This window comes from Lissotriton vulgaris, chromosome 3_1, assembly GCF_964263255.1.
Source record: "Lissotriton vulgaris chromosome 3_1, aLisVul1.2, whole genome shotgun sequence".
NCBI classification, from domain to species: domain Eukaryota; kingdom Metazoa; phylum Chordata; class Amphibia; order Caudata; family Salamandridae; genus Lissotriton; species Lissotriton vulgaris.
The window spans coordinates 1,410,503,286-1,410,519,855 of record NC_141689.1 but is presented as its reverse complement, the minus strand read 5'-3'; the positions used below and the strand labels follow the sequence as shown (position 1 = coordinate 1,410,519,855).

Below are 16,570 nucleotides of genomic sequence, written 5' to 3'. Positions count from 1 at the left end.
GATGGACCGGCCTAGGAGATGTAAAAGACTCTCCTCTCCTTGTCCACACAACCGGCATTCTTTTGTTTGCCATACATGTTTCCATTTTGGGGTTAAATCCTTTGTGGGGAATGACCCATGCCGTAACATTGTCAAATAAAGCTTTTTATGATGTGAAAAGTGTTCTAACAAATATGGTTGTGGTTTAAACGTCCGATAAGATCGAATCACTGCCCAAGCGTGATTTTTCTTTGAGAATGCAGTTTTGTCCATTAACTGCGAGATTTGTTTGGTTGCACTGTTTTCTGCATTTTTAAAGCCAGAGTAAGAGTTGTTTGTATGTCATGCCTCTTCGAGGTGTAGGTCCTTAAGTGATTCTTTTAGAACTGTGGCAATGGAATTATTTATGCGTGTATCAAGAGAGAGAGCGCGAGGACTAGATAGCTAGTCAGTGTCCCTGCGGGTTTATATGTATTATCAAAGAAGACTAGCTCAATATGACCATTAGTGACAAGACTCTGATTAGTTTTGTCATTGGGCACCTTGTTGAAGAGTTCATGAAGCCCTCACCCACCAACCTAGTTGGTGGCATGCTTCATCATCGGGCCCACCCAGTAACACCTAATGTGTCCCGGGTGTGCTACGACGCCTGATTACAGGGGAGCGGATATGTTACTGAGAATGCAGTGTGGGATGTTAAGTGAAATGTCAGTTAAAACGGCTTGGCGAGGGTCCCAGTACCCAAGGGTAAATTAAATTGTAATAACCGGGACACCGCCAGCGGTTAAAATAAGGCTCGGGATGTTAGGGTGGCGAGTTACTACCCCCTACATCCATCAGTTGGTTGACATGTTTCAGCCAGTGCCTTAGAATTAATCTGGCTTTCCTCAGGACCTATTAAAAAATAGTGTTAGTGCAAGTTAAAAAAGGATTGGGAAGTGTAATCCAGACTATGTGTTACACTCAGTAAGGTGTTTCTCTAAGTGTGAGAGGGGGATTCCCTTCTCATATATACTCAGAGATTTAGCAGCCAATGCTTCCTGGAGTGAAGCGGTAAGGGAGTGACCAGCCTTTCTGGTCAGAGCCTGCCTTTTACCTGTTGCGCCGTCCTCGTACTCCGGTAGGAATTATTTAGCCTGCTTGCTTTTCGATTTCTTCCCAGCAAGAGTGGGCTAGTGTGTTATCTTCTGCTTGCCTCATCCGCCAATAGTATTTGACGACCGCCCCTTGTCTGGCTGGTTTCTGGTTTTTAGGTTTCTCCTATTATCATTCGCTTGCGAATGTAATAGGCGAAAATTCAAGGGCTTGATCGACTCGTCAAAGCACTGCAGTTTTCTCACAGTGCATGTGAGTCACATGACCACAAAAGCGGGTCATGTGCACACAAGCACGCGCATCTCCCTGCCACACTTCTCCTCCCCCATCCGGCTTCCCTCCGGCCATTTGCCAGCATTGCAAGGCCATTTACCAGGAGCTCTCCCCCGCCCGCAGCTTATTGCTACAATACGTATCAGTTTCCCTTACGTCACATTCCCCCGCCCTGCCTCCACCGTTCCCTACCAGCTACCACTGCAAATGTTGCCCTGCTTGGACTGGTCGTTGAATTTAAGTAGTATTTTGTGTAGTAAGGAGTGCGCGTTCTCCGTGTGCGTTATAAATTTGCGCCTCACTTGCACGACGATGGAGCCGTTTAAAAAATACGGGAACTTCCACATTGACATCAGCTCACTCTAGTGCGTGAAACAAACACGCAGGAAAACCGGCACTTCGGGTTTTATAGAGTGAACAGTTAATGATGCACATGGAAATGTTTGTTTGTTGTGTGCGCTGTTTAACGTTACAACGTGGCGACCTTAGGGAATCCCATCCGAAAAAACTGAGATATACTTAGTTCCATTCATTTACATACAAGCGCACGCGCACAGACAGACAGGCATACATATACAGTCAAATTTAAAAGTGCTCTCACACTCACTGGCACACATAGACACATAGAAAGACAATACAGAGACGCAAACAGGTACAGAAACAAAGACTCCCCACACGCAGTCACACACAAATACACCCTGACTCACACACAAATACATTCAAACTTAAGTATGCTGACACGCACAAGAGCACAAATGCACACACACATATGCAATACAACCACGAATAAAACACACACAGAAAAATAAACTTGCCCACACGCACAAATACACACTGGCAAACACACACACACAAACATTCAGACTTAAGTTCTCGGACACACACTGACGCACATCCAGAAAGACACACATACAGGCATGTATAGAGGTAAAGAAAAATAGACTCGCCCGCACACAGTCGCGCACAAATACACACTGCCACACCCACAATACATGCAAACGTAAGTACGCAGACACACACGGACGCACAAACAGAAAGATGCAATACAAACACGCATACAGAAAAATCGATTTGCCCACACACACAATCACGCACAAATACGCCCTGACATTCAAACTTATGTAGGCAGACACATTGGCGCACACACAGACACACAAAGGAATACACAAACAGGCAATTCAAGGACATTACGTAAAACCTAGATTTGTAAACGTGTATTGTAAAGAGACATGCATGTTCATGTGCTCATGTAAGTAAATTGTGTAACTTGGTGTGGATTATGCATATGTCTGATAGTTGAGCTGTGTTTTGGTGGTTTGGGCGAGCACCACTTCTGAAGTTAAGACTACAGACACAATCCACAACACATTATCACAATACACAAAGACAGATTCAAAAGCACATGCAGACACTTCTCCCTAAACGATTATCCGTCCGATGAATCTGGGTGACTTTCAATGCTCGAGTAGTTTACCCGCTGGTGCGACATTTTTACCTATGTGCGCGTGACGTGCGAGTACTCGGGACCTGTGTACTTCTGTCTACAGAATACTTTTTTCAAAGCCACTCTACTCGCCCAAAGCACCCGACAACACCCCGGGCAGCAGACGCGCTCATTGTTAGCCACCTTTGGTAAATTGGGCCAGCACCCCCTCACAAGCCTCTCACCCGTGCTGTACGCTCCCTCCTCTCACCTGTGCTGTACGCTCCCTCCTCTCACCCGTGCTGTACGCTCCCTCCTCTCACCTGTGCTGTGCGCTCCCTCCTCTCACCTGGCAAATACACCCTGACTCACACACAAATACATTCAAACTTAAGTATGCTGACACGCACGGGAGCACAAATGCACACACACACATGCAATACAACCACGAATAAAACACACACAGAAAAATAAACTTGCCCACACGCACAAATACACACTGGCAAACACACACACACAAACATTCAGACTTAAGATCTCGGACACACACTGACGCACATCCAGAAAGACACACATACAGGCACGTATAGAGGTAAAGAAAAATAGACGCGCCCGCACACACAGTCGCGCACAAATACACACTGCCACACCCACAATACATGCAAATGTAAGTACGCAGACACACATGGACGCACAAACAGAAAGATGCAATACAAACACGCATACAGAAAAATCGATTTGCCCACACACACATTCACGCACAAATACACCCTGACATTCAAACTTATGTACGCAGACACATTGGCGGACACACAAAGGAATACACAAACAGGCAATTCAAGGACATTGCGTGAAACCTAGATTTGTAAACGTGTATTGTAAAGAGACATGCATGTTCATGTGCTCATGTAAGTAAATTGTGTAACTTGGTGTGGATTATGCATATGTCTGATAGTTGAGCTGTGTTTTGGTGGTTTGGGCGAGCATCACTTCTGAAGTTAAGACTACAGACACAATCCACAACACATTATCACAATACACAAAGACAGATTCAAAAGCACATGCAGACACTTCTCCCTAAACGATTATCCGTCCGATGAATCTGGGTGACTTTCATTGCTCGAGTAGTTTACCCGCTGGTGCGACATTTTTACCTATGTGCGCGTGACGTGCGAGTACTCGGGACCTGTGTACTTCTGTCTACAGAATACTTTTTTCAAAGCCACTCTACTCGCCCAAAGCACCCGACAAAACCCCGGGCAGCAGACGCGCTCATTGTTAGCCACCTTTGGTAGATTGGGCCAGCACCCCATCACGAGCCTCTCACCCGTGCTGTACGCTCCCTCCTCTCACCCGTGCTGTACGCTCCCTCCTCTCACCCGTGCTGTACGCTCCCTCCTCTCACCTGTGCTGTGCGCTCCCTCCTCTCACCTGGCAAATACACCCTGACTCACACACAAATACATTCAAACTTAAGTATGCTGACACGCACGGGAGCACAAATGCACACACACATATGCAATACAACCACGAATAAAACACACACAGAAAAATAAACTTGCCCACACGCACAAATACACACTGGCAAACACACACACACACACAAACATTCAGACTTAAGATCTCGGACACACACTGACGCACATCCAGAAAGACACACATACAGGCACGTATAGAGGTAAAGAAAAATACTCGCCCGCACACACAGTCGCGCACAAATACACACTGCCACACCCACAATACATGCAAATGTAAGTACGCAGACGCACATGGACGCACAAACAGAAAGATGCAATACAAACACGCATACAGAAAAATCGATTTGCCCACACACACATTCACGCACAAATACACCCTGACATTCAAACTTATGTACGCAGACACATTGGCGGACACACAAAGGAATACACAAACAGGCAATTCAAGGACATTACGTGAAACCTAGATTTGTAAACGTGTATTGTAAAGAGACATGCATGTTCATGTGCTCATGTAAGTAAATTGTGTAACTTGGTGTGGATTATGCATATGTCTGATAGTTGAGCTGTGTTTTGGTGGTTTGGGCGAGCATCACTTCTGAAGTTAAGACTACATACACAATCCACAACACATTATCACAATACACAAAGACAGATTCAAAAGTACACGCAGACACTTCTCCCTAAACGATTATCCGTCCGATGAATCTGGGTGACTTGCATTGCTCGAGTAATTTACCCGCTGGTGCGACATTTTTACCTATGTGCGCGTGACGTGTGAGTCCTCGGGACCTGTGTTCTTCGGTCTACAGAATACTTTTTTCAAAGCCACTCTACTCGCCCAAAGCACCGGACAACACCCCGGGCAGCAAACGCGCTCATTTTTCGCCACCTTTGGTAGATTGGGCCAGCACCCCCTCACGAGCCTCTCACCCGTGCTGTACGCTCCCTCCTCTCACCCGTGCTGTACGCTCCCTCCTCTCACCTGTGCTGTGCGCTCCCTCCTCTCACCTGGGTTTTAATGAGCTGAGCTAGTAAGGACCTGCCCCCCACGGGACCACCAGTGTTTACAGCTCCTACTAACGTGGAAACCAGCACTGGCGTTGCCAATAGGTTTCGCATTTGGAAAGTTGGAGCTATTGGTTTTGTAAATGACATTTTATATTTATATATCGTTATTGGCATTGTCAATAACAATATATAAATATAAAATGTCATTTACGAAACCAATAGCTCCAACTTTCAAAATGCGAAACCTATTGGCAACACCAGTGCTTGTTAAACCTGTATTCCAGTCGAATCTGGGCCTGAGAGAGGTGCTGAGGGATTGAGAACAACCTCTTTAAAAAGCTTGATTGGGCTTGGTTTAGGGTGGCTGCAACTTTTGTGTACATTATTTCTGACCCGTATGATATTGTTTGTATACATTTTTACTGCGATTACCTTCAGCAGATGCCCTGTTGAGCAGCCTTTTAATTTCCTATGTAAAGTTTTGAAGGCGTGGAGAATTTGCTTTGCTTTTATTTTCCCTTAATTCAGCTGTTGTTTAAAGTTGAGGTTTTGATCAAGTTGAAACCCTAGGTATTTGTAAGACTCTACCTGGGATATTGGTTTATCGCCTAGGTTCCAGATGAATTTGCCTTTTGACTCTTTATTTTATGTTGTTTTGCGAAGCACAGCACCTTGGTTTTCTTGAGGTTTACTGTTAATTGGGCTGCGATGGTATAGGCTCCTAGTTGGGTCATTGATCGCTGCAGGCCTATCAGTGTTTGTGATAGGACGATATCGTTTGCATATTAAAGACTGGTGATTAGTGTTTTGCTCAGTTTTGGGGGGTCAGTTTGAACTTGTTGAAGGTGTTTCTCGAGGTCGGCGGTATAGATGTTGAAGAGACAAGGGGCCTGCACACACCCCTGTTTCAGCCCGTTCTTTGTTTGGATCTTAATTGTTATGCTGCGCCCTTCTCCTTTTTAGGGCACGCAAGCGAAGCGAGCGAAAAGCCCTTTTACTGGCGTTTCAAAAATGGACCTTGAAATTCCACATAGCTAGTGCATGTGCATTTTAAGGTCCATTTTGATTGGGCTTTGGGTGCGTGCTGTTTTATAACAGAACACGCAATAGGCCGTAGGCGGTCGTGTAGCTCCCCCTATGGCCTATTGGTGTCTATTACGGGCACCAAAGCCCATATGTCTTCAATTAAGGTGGCTTGGCCGGCCGCCATAACTGAAGACATATGGTGGCAGTGGTGCGCGCGCGTGCACCATTCTCGGCCGATTTTTTTTTTTGGATCCATTTCACGGCGAGCAACTGAATCAAAACAACCACCGACGTCTTGTTGTACCTGGCGTGGCCAAAGAGGGAGGCATTGCATTATCTGTTATTGAGTTAGCCATGCTTAAGAGTAGAGTGAAGGTTTGAGGATGGTGGTCACTTTGACTTTTCTTTGATTTCGAAGTTAGACATGTGTGGGAGAAAGTCCAGGTCTGTTATTGTATAGTCAATGATTGAGCATGTTTTCTGTGTAACCCTGGTATATGCTGGGAGGCTCTTTGATGTTACTCGTCCGTTTAACACACCCAATGATAGCTCTTCCAGCAGGGGTGCTCATCTGTTACTGTGTTTGTCACATTGTTTGCTAGGTAGAATATGGCCTGTTGGACTTTCTTTCCTGGGATTTAGTAAATTCATGTTAAAATATCCTGATAGAAAGATATTGGCGTGTGGGTGAGCAAGTTTAAGAGTGCCCAATGTTGCTACTAGGGTATCGATATTTGATCTCTTTTGTTTTGATGATGAATGGATGTAAACGTTCAGTATTAATAAGCTGAAGAGGTTAGAGGCCGTTAATTTGATACAGAACATCCATGTTGAGTCTAAATCTACTTCCGATACCTGCCATGAGATGTAGGTTGAGACATATATTGAAAGGCCTCCTTTAGCTCTTCCATATTTCGAGTCTTTCTTGGCCGGATTAAGGTATTCTTTGTATCCTACTATTGGTGAAAAATTTGCTTGCCATGTCTCTTGAAGGAGGAGTAGTTTGAAAAATCCCATGAAATCCGGATCTTCTAGTTTTGGGCTTAGGCCGTTCATGTTCCAGGAACAGATGTTACACCCGTTGTCTGTTGTTTTAGCTTTGGTAGCGTTTGTTCATGCCATACATTGGCGGGTTCCGGCTGTATTCAGTTTCCTTAGCCCAGTGTATTTGCTTGCTTCAGGGTGGGCGATGGTTATGGTAATTTTCCTCCCTGCTTGGTTTGTGCCCTTTGTTGGGCTTTGTTGTTCTGGGCCTTTCGCACCTCTCAACATGCCCTCTGGTGAATTTAGTTGTTGTAACGGAGTTGGTTAGCAGGGGGAAACTAGTTTTTTTAATTCTATACCCCATTTAGCAAATGAAACCTGCTGCTGCCAAATTTGCTCTGTGATGGAATTGTCGGAGAAAGTTGCTGTGGTGATTTCTCGACCAGATGGGTCGGGATTTGGTCTAAATTATATACTTTCAAGATTGCCCGTCTCAATATGACGCAGAGAAGGAAGTGCTTTGAGCAGTTTTAATATTACTCTTCTATTGAGGCTATGAGGCTATTGTGGGTTCCCCTCGATAAATAATGAGGGAAGAAGTGCAGCTTATTGTTGTGGATGTTAATGATGTCAGAAGAGACAGCCCAGATTCGGTGTATTGGCTGTTTTCGGTTTGTTTTTCCTCTTGAGGGTTGACCCGGGGGATCGGGCGAAACTTCTGAGCATTGCATGCAATATTTTGAAGTTGTGTATCGTTGTTCATTGTAGTCGTTGGAGCACCGCTTTCCGTATGGTTCCTGTATGTTATGTCGAGGGTACTCCCGTCCTTACTCTCGCCCTCATTGGACAAGTTTACATCATTTAAGCTGGTTTTAACGGGTTCTGTCATGTTGCGTCTGGGAGTTGTTTTAAGGATTTGTGTGGCTTGAAATGTTGTGTGCCGTTTCTCTTCCTTTTCAGCAGGCTTGAATCTACTGTATAAGTTTGCTGGCTGAGAATGTTCCATTATCGGTTGGTCGTGGATTTTTGAGATGGTGGGCTTATTGATAGATGGGGTCGTGTCGACCTCGAGGCTTGCTTTCTCAGAATTTGTAGTTGTTGTCGTCTTCACTTTGAGTCACGTCTAGCTCCTTCTTGGTGCTGGTTACTTTCGGTACCTATCTTATTTTTTTTTCTCTTTCTGGCATTTCTCAAGCGTTTTCTCAAAGTTTTTCTCTCCTGCTTAGATAGTGGAGCTGTAGCGTTTGTTTCTTTTGCAAGTTGCTCATTGCAATGATCTAATAGTAGACTGGTCGAGATGGCTTTGTTTCCAGAAGCTGTTTTTTGTTGTAATGTTTTTGTGCTTTCGGGTGTTGGAGCTATGTTAGGCCGATGCTTTTTCATTATGCTCTTTTAGGGGGCTAGGATGAACCTGATCCATTTCCTGCTGTGTTTCTTTGGGTTTCATAGTTGGTGAGTTGGTTTTTGCTGCGGTGTCTCTGGCGACCCCCAGTAGTTCGGACATTAAGTTTGGAACTAGGGCTAGTTGGTCTATTATTTGGGTGCAGTGGCAGTGACTCATTAGGTAACTTGTTTCTCGATCTTGCTGCACCCTCCTGATCATCTCATTAGGGTTTTGCAGCTTTTGTTCCACCCCCTGAACGTGAATAGCTAGAATGTTTAAGAGATCCACTTGGGCATCTAACTTGTCTGCATGGTAAGTCATGGCTTTGCCGATGGTGTCCAGAGTGTTTAACAGATGGAGCCAGACTGTTGAGGGTGGTGGGCTGGCTACCTGTTCCTGTAGAGGTGGATGTTTCAAAAATGTAAAGTCCGGAGGAACTGAAATTTCACATACTTTCTCCCTTTTTTGCGACTGCGGCACCGTGGGAGAATTTTCGAGATTTTTTAAACTAAAAAATGAGTCATCGTGTTCCATAGAAAGCAATGATTTTCTACTGCATCGATGGACAGAATCCGATGAATAATGTGGCGAGGCAAATTGGTTTTGCTTGTAGGTATTTGCATTGACAAGGTCGTCTACTCCCATATCATTTTAAAGATGTTCTTACCCCAGTGGGAACTCTCTTTTAGGATTATTTGCTGACTTGGATTGGGGCCATATAATAAGCGGCTTATTCAAAGCTAATGAACAGTCCTGATTGTGACCTGCGCTTTTTTGATACCAGTTTTGTTATTACAGCTCATTGGATACTGTTATTTACCACAAATAAATTCTGACATACCTTTGCTTATGGAATGTTGGCAGAACAAATTGATTCTCTCTTACCATTTTATTGTATCCAAGGCCACAGTGGAAGATATACCATGTTGTCAAGTACTCTGTCATGTGATAGGCCATGGTTTTTCTATAGAAATACATGTATTTATGTTTGCCTCCAGTAGTAAATCAACTTAAAAGGAACTATCAGCATTAAAAAAGTAAACTATCGGCTAGGTAAGCTTTGGAAAACAAAAGGGTTTGATAAATGGGACCTGATGGGAATCTCTACCGTTAAAGACATCTGGAGCAAGGGGAGGTTTAAAACATTTGAGGACATGCAAAATGAATTCCAGTTGGCGAGCTCCGAATACTTTCGTTATGCACAACTCCGACGCGCACTACGGGCGGTTTTGCCTCGGACACCGACCTCCCGGAGGTTTCCCCCCTCGAGGATAGAATGTTAGATGGTCACTTTCCCAAAAAGACGATCTTCCTAATCTACAAGAAACTGATCAACCATAGGGCTGACCTGCTTGGCGAGTTGAGGGATAAATGGATCCGAGACGGTATAGAACTCGATGACAAGGACTGGCAATCAGCTGTCTCATCTCCTAAAGTGGTTGCCATTCCTGCACAGTTGCGGCTCGTTCAATTAAAAATTTTGCATAGGATTTACGTAACGGGGCCCCGCTTAGTGCAGATGGGTTTGTCTGATTCCGGAGTGTATAGACGTAAGTGTGGTCTAACGGGGATGTTCCTTCATGTTATCTGGGAATGTCGATATGAGGCTGAGTACTGGAGTAAGATTCACAACACTATTCATGAGGTCTTGGGGGTCTGCTTGCTACCTGAGGCAAGGAGGTGCCTCCTTAACATGTGGGAGACAACCGACCTTAACTCCGCACAGACACAATGGGTCACATTCAGTTATATGGTAGCTAAAAGGAACATTGCACAACAATGGGGATTGTAGCAGCCTCCCACCCTTGAGACCTGGAAGAGTAACTTAGATTGAAGCATGTTCCGGGAAAAAACAGTATTTACGGCAAGGGGCCGCCCTCGAAAGTGGGCTTCAATATGGGGACCCTGGAATCATTATAGAGGAGGTATTTGTGTGCCACCCAGGAATACTGTTTTTGATGTAGCCCATCCCCTTAAGATCTCTGCCATGTATGTACTTTTGTGTCCCGTACCCCCCTGTGGGAAAGGGGCTGAATGTGATATAATCTTCTGTACTGTATTTTTCACTGAAGCTTTGTTTTAATAAAAAAGAATTGTTGGAAAAAAAAGTAAACTAACTAAGTAGCTCAAATCTCACTAACACACTTTATTTTTTTTCAGGTGTTTGGAAGTGCCCCACCCAGCATGATGTCGGAAAAATTTCCTGACCTCTTACAGTTTACAACACAGGTTTCTCGGTTGATGGTAGCAGAAATTCGACGGAGGGCATCAAATAAATCCACAGGTATAAAAGTTATCACGTGATAAAACAGAGGTTTTATGGCCATCCGTGCAAATAGAACCATTGTGTAAACTTTAAAATTCCCATCTATCTCTGATGTTGTGTAGCTTCCTGAGAATTGTTTTAACCATCCATTCAGAGAAAAACACATTTAGATTTTTGGACAAACTGCACATTTTTAGGACTTAATAGTCAGATAATTTATTTTTCTGTCCTCTAGCAGAAAAATGGCTTTGTTGATCCTGCACTGTCCACGGGTTATATGGCGCCTTCGGCAGAAGGCCAACATTATTTACTAACTTTAAAGATTGTAATCGGAAATACTTTGAAAAGCCTCCTCAACAGTTTTCTCATTCATTCACAATGGCATTGGTGAGCATATCCTTAATGCTAACTGGATCTTTTGCCACCTGCCTTTCTAATCAGGCTGAGTTGCTTCTCACTGGAAGCCAGTAAGCACCAGTTTAGCATCCCAATGAAGGGATACAGTCATGGCATCTCTGCAGGCATCCTAAATTCTAAAGAAGGAGTCTAAGGTCTGGCAGGCAGCCCTGAACCTATATCAGAAGTTGGGTTAGATCATTTGATCCTTACATAAGATTTTTAAGGTCACTATCCAGCACTTGTTTTGAATTATAATAAATCTTAGTACCTGTAATGTTTGTCATTTGCAAACCCTTGTTGCTGCTTATCCTGTTGCCAACTCCTCTGATGTAGACTAGTTCTCCAAAAACGGAAATGGATTCTAATCAGTCAATCAATCAAACATTTGTAGAGCGCACTACTCACCCGTGAGGGTCTCAAGGCGCTAAAGGGGGGTGTGGGGTGCTGCTACCGCTCGAACACCCAGGTCTTGAGAAGTCTCCTGAAGGTCAGCAGATCCTGGGTCTGTAACAGGTGAATGGGGAGGGTGTCCCATGTCTTGGCGGCGAGGTGGGAGAATGATCTTCCGCCGGTGGTTGTTCGTGGATGCGTGGAAACGGTGGCGAGGGCGAGGTCAGCGGAGCGAAGCTGGGGGTTCGGGGTGTGGAAGGTGAGTCGTTTGTTGAGGTATGTTGGTCCAGCGTTGTGTAGTGCTTTTGTGAGCGTGGGTAAGGAGCTTGAAGGTGATCCTCTTGTTGTTAGGGAGCCAGTGCAGTTCTCTCAGGTGGGCAGTGATGGACTGTGGCGGGGGATGTCGAGGATGAGGCGTGCGGAGGCGTTCTGTATGCGTTGAAGTCTTTTCCTAAGTTTGCCCGTGGTTCCTGCATACAGGGCGTTGCCGCAGTCCAGCCTGCTGCTGACGAGGGCCTGGTGACCGCCCTTCTGGATCCGGTGGGGATCCATCTGTAGATCTTGCGAAGCATGCGGAGAGTGTTGAAGCAGGAGGAGGAGACCCACGTAATCCCCTTGGATTTTTCACATTTTAGGCTACCTGGTTTATGGGCATCTGCCATGAATGAGTCTTGCTATCCAAGTTTCACTTACTAAAAGCTCTGTTATATTGGGACGGAAATATTAACCACCAGTGCCTTCCTTTTAGATCACGTCAACTGCTGCACAGTTTGGTTTAGAGGCTCTAGGCGTGTTACACATGAACATGTATGACCACATGTGTGCCCACTGGGTGTGTGAAACGTCCTTCTAGCTCAGCCTGGCATATGCAAACAGGTAGCCTGATGCACAATTGACCTTTCACGGTTTGGTGCTAACTTAGACAGGCCTTCTAATTTGATTGGGCATTAATAGTGTCAGTAGATACATCTGTAGTGATTTCTGAACACTATGTGCTTCACTCATAGAATGTGAATGAGAGGCAATATCAATTATTAACAAGTAGATCAATGTAACCTGGAGACAGCCAACGCGTTTCTCCCGCGCATGGGCTTCTTCAGGGCACAAGATTAAATGTAATGTGTCTTGCAAAGGTATTAGACCTCATGCTCCAATCACAAGACGCTGTCCGGATACGGTTGGAATTACTTAACGCTGGGATATATACTTAAACTCTCGCTTCTTTTGAAGCTTTACTGGCTGCTTAGCTGAACCAACTGGACCGAATTATATTCGACCATCTGAAAGAGACACGTTAGTGATAGATTCCTTACCTTAGAATATCCCCAGGCGTCAGACTGGATCCGGAAATTTTTGCGTAGCAATACCCCTGCGCGTCGGTAGGCGTCGTCTGCGGCTCCACGTCCGTCGTCGGCGTCGTTAGTGCCGGAATGACGTCGTCGGAGTACTTAGACGCCGCCCATGCGCGCTGACGTCAGTTCTTCTTTTTTCGGCACCAGCTAGCGCAGATCCTGAGAAGCTCTACCCTTAGTCATTTTTTGACTAAACTTTTGATCTTTTTTGATCATTCTTTTTCTTCGAGTCTTCGACTCTATCGGTGCCGGTAGGGATGCCCGGGTTCAAACCCTGCTCGAAGTGCGGGTCACGGACCCCCATCGACGGTGCCTGAAGTGCCTAGGCCTCGATCACGACGACCGCACCTGCTCCGACTGCCGGGCCCTGACGTCGAAGGCTAGGCGGGAGCGGTCCCGCAAGCGGCTCGAGCTCCGGCAGTCGGCCCCGCGCCACTCCAGGTCCCGGTCCCACGGGAGGTCGAGGGACAGGTCGCGAGATCGGAGTCATTGCAGCTCTGGGACTGGACACTGGTCGTCAGGTTCCAAGTCCTCAGGTAAGAGGCATGAGAGGTTGGAGAGACGTCATCATTCCTCCGACCCACCACGACGCTTGCACGATGCGGCCGGGGGCTCGGGCGACACCGCCCACGCGGCTATGCGGAAGTCGCAAACGTAGCCGCCTGCCCCACACCTTCGGGTCCCTCGGCGCGGCGCGACGCCGGAGGAGATCGAGCGGTACCTCATGGCCATGAGGTCCCTCCCTCCTCAGTCGGCTTCCGTGGCGCCTTCCGGCCCAGCGGTCCCGTCTGGAGGCCCTAGCGGGTCGGGTGCTCCGGCCCCGACGCCGCCGGGTGCTTCGGCCCCGACGCCGCCGGGTGCTTCGGCCCCGGCGCCGCCGGCGACTTCGGTCCCGGCACCGCAGGACCTCACTGGATCCGCTTCTGGATCCGGGTCGTCGCCGGTCGACCTCTCGACCTCGCCGGCGCCGGCCCCATGGGTGTCGCCCCCGGCGCCCGCTGTGGACGCCGACCCCAATGTTCCCTATGGTCCGACTCTGGCGCCGGAACGGCGCCGCTGGGCGCCGCTTCCGACAGCCTATAAAGATTTTTATTTCCACGAGGAGGCCCCTTCTACTAATCCTGTTTTACAGGTAACGGGTGACGAGGAGGATTGGGAGGGGTCTGAGGACCCTCTGGCACTGGAGTGCCAGTCTCAACATGACTGGACATATGAGCTTGGGGAGGCCAGTGGTCTTGACACATCGCCAGACACTGGATTTACCTCGTCTCCGACTGTGGCTTCGGAGGAGGGTCTACATATAGTGTAGTGTTGACGAAGGCAGCCAAGGCCTTACACCTTGAGCTCCCCGTCCCGGCCGTGAGGACTAACCTCCTCACTGAGGTCCTCAAACCGCAGTCAAGCTCCAACGAGCCTCTGCTGCCGTTCAATGAGGCCTTATGTGACGTTCTTGTGGGCACTTGGTCCAAGCCCGCCACAGGCCCTCCTGTGGATAGGAACGTGGCCAGACACTACCGCCCGGCCCCGGGCGACCCATGCTTTTTGTCCACCCATCCCACCCCCGAGAGCCTGTTCATCCAGGCCTCCAATTCCCAGACCGCATTCCCGTCGGCCCCGCCCGACCGGGAATCCAAGAGATACGAACAGTTCGGGAAGAAGGTGCTCTCTTCTGTAAGCTTAGGGCTACGGTCTGTAAATACCGCCTGTCTCTTGGGCCGCTACACCCACACTCTGTGGGACACGGTTGCGGAGGTGCTGCCACAATGCCCGGAGGAGGTCTGGGCTTCACTCGCCCAAACCCTTGCGGAGGGCCAAGATGCAGCGCGTTATTCCATCCGTTGTGGGCTGGATTCAACGGACTCACTGGGCAGGGCAATGGCAACGACGGTGGCGGTTCGAAGCCACGCCTGGTTGAGGTCCGCCAACTTCTCGGCCGATGTCCAGGCCACACTTCTGGAAATGCTTTATCGATGGCCGTCACCTCTTCGGCGACAAGGCAGACCATGCGCTGGAACGTTTTAAGGACTCCAGGGCTACGGCCAAGTCCTTGGGCCTCGCGCCCCCACGCCAGCAAACGGGTGCCTTTCGCTCCTTTCGTGGCCACGGAAGGGGCGCCCCCACACGTGCTGCCAGCCACGCGCCGCAAAATGTTCAACAGCGCGGTGGCGGCCGTGGAAACCGCCGTGGTGGCGGTCGGGGACAACGGCGAGGCCAGTCCACACCTCCCTCCACAGCACCTGCCTCAAAACTTCCTAGTCCGAGTTTTCAGGCCAATGTGGCGCCTGTGGGAGGCAGGGTTCGCCATCACCTCTCCCACTGGCGCACTATCACGTCGGACAGGTGGGTGCTGCAGATCATCCGAAGGGGCTACTCCCTCCCCTTCGAGGTGACCCCTCCATCCATGCCACCGCGTGTCGGGGGATCACTTGCAACTTCTGCAAGAGGAAGTCACGGCCCTCTTGGCCAAGGGGGCCATCGAGCGCGTTCCTGGGCTAGAAGTAGAGTGTGGATGTTACTCCCACTACTTTCTGGTACCCAAGACGGGCAAAGGGGGCCTACGCCCTATCTTGGACCTATGGAACGTCAACGGCTTCCTCCGGAAGGAGAAGTTCAAGATGCTGACTGTAGCTCAGGTCCTAGCTGCCCTGGACCCGGAAGACTGGCTGGTAGCGTTGGACTTGCAGGACGCTTATTTCCACATCCCCGTCCTGCCGGCCCACTGGCGTTACCTGCGGTTCACGGTAGGCCACGAGCACTTTCAGTTTACCGAGCTCCCCTTCGGCCTTACCAGCGCCCCACGGGTGTTCACGAAGGTGATGGCGGTGGTCGCAGCTCATCTGCGCAGGTTAGGGGTGTCAGTCTTCCCCTACCTAGACGACTGGTTGTTGAAGGCGGGCTCGCCCCAGACAGTCGTCAGCCACCTCCAGACTACGGCCGACCTCCTGTATTTGCTGGGGTTCTCCATCAATGTGCCGAAGTCGCACCTGTGTCCTTCTCAGAAGCTCCTCTTCATCGGAGCGGTTCTCGACTCGGCGCAGTTTCGGGTTTACCCTCCCGAACAACGGGTTCGGGATATACAGGCTCTGATTCCCATCTTTCAGCTGTTATCCCGAGTCTTGGTCAGGTTGACGCTGCGGCTTCTGGGGCTGATGGCCTCCTGCATCCTTCTGGCGCATCACGCCAGGTGGCGGATGCGGGCTCTACAGTGGGACCTGAAGTTTCAGTGGGCCCAGCATCAGGGCAACCTGTCCGATCATGTCTTGATCTCGGAGGGCACTGCGAGACAACTGCAGTGGTGGCTCACGGACCGCGACTGGGTCAGTGGCAGATCCCTCTCCCTACCCCACCCGGAGCACGTGGTTGTGACGGACGCGTCCCTCCAGGGCTGGGGAGGCCACATGGGAGAGGCGGAGATCAGAGGCCTCTGGTCTCCGGCGGAGTCCCTGCTCCATATCAACCTTTTGGAGCTGCGGGCGATTCGTCTAGCACTGAAGGCATTTCTCCCCTCTG

At 48.5% G+C, this 16,570-nt stretch overlaps 1 protein-coding gene across 4 annotated transcripts in view; it reads left to right on the top strand.

Moving 5' to 3' along the window:
- The window catches only part of WDFY3 (WD repeat and FYVE domain containing 3), a 2,050,643-nt gene that overhangs the window by 393,085 nt on the left and 1,640,988 nt on the right, over positions 1-16,570 (top strand). For all 4 annotated transcript variants that reach the window (XM_086961876.1, XM_086961875.1, XM_086961873.1 and 1 more), the window contains exon 5: positions 10,814-10,937. In XM_086961876.1, coding sequence (XP_086818002.1) covers positions 10,814-10,937 — 124 coding nt within the window. The remainder of the gene's footprint in view (positions 1-10,813; positions 10,938-16,570) is intronic.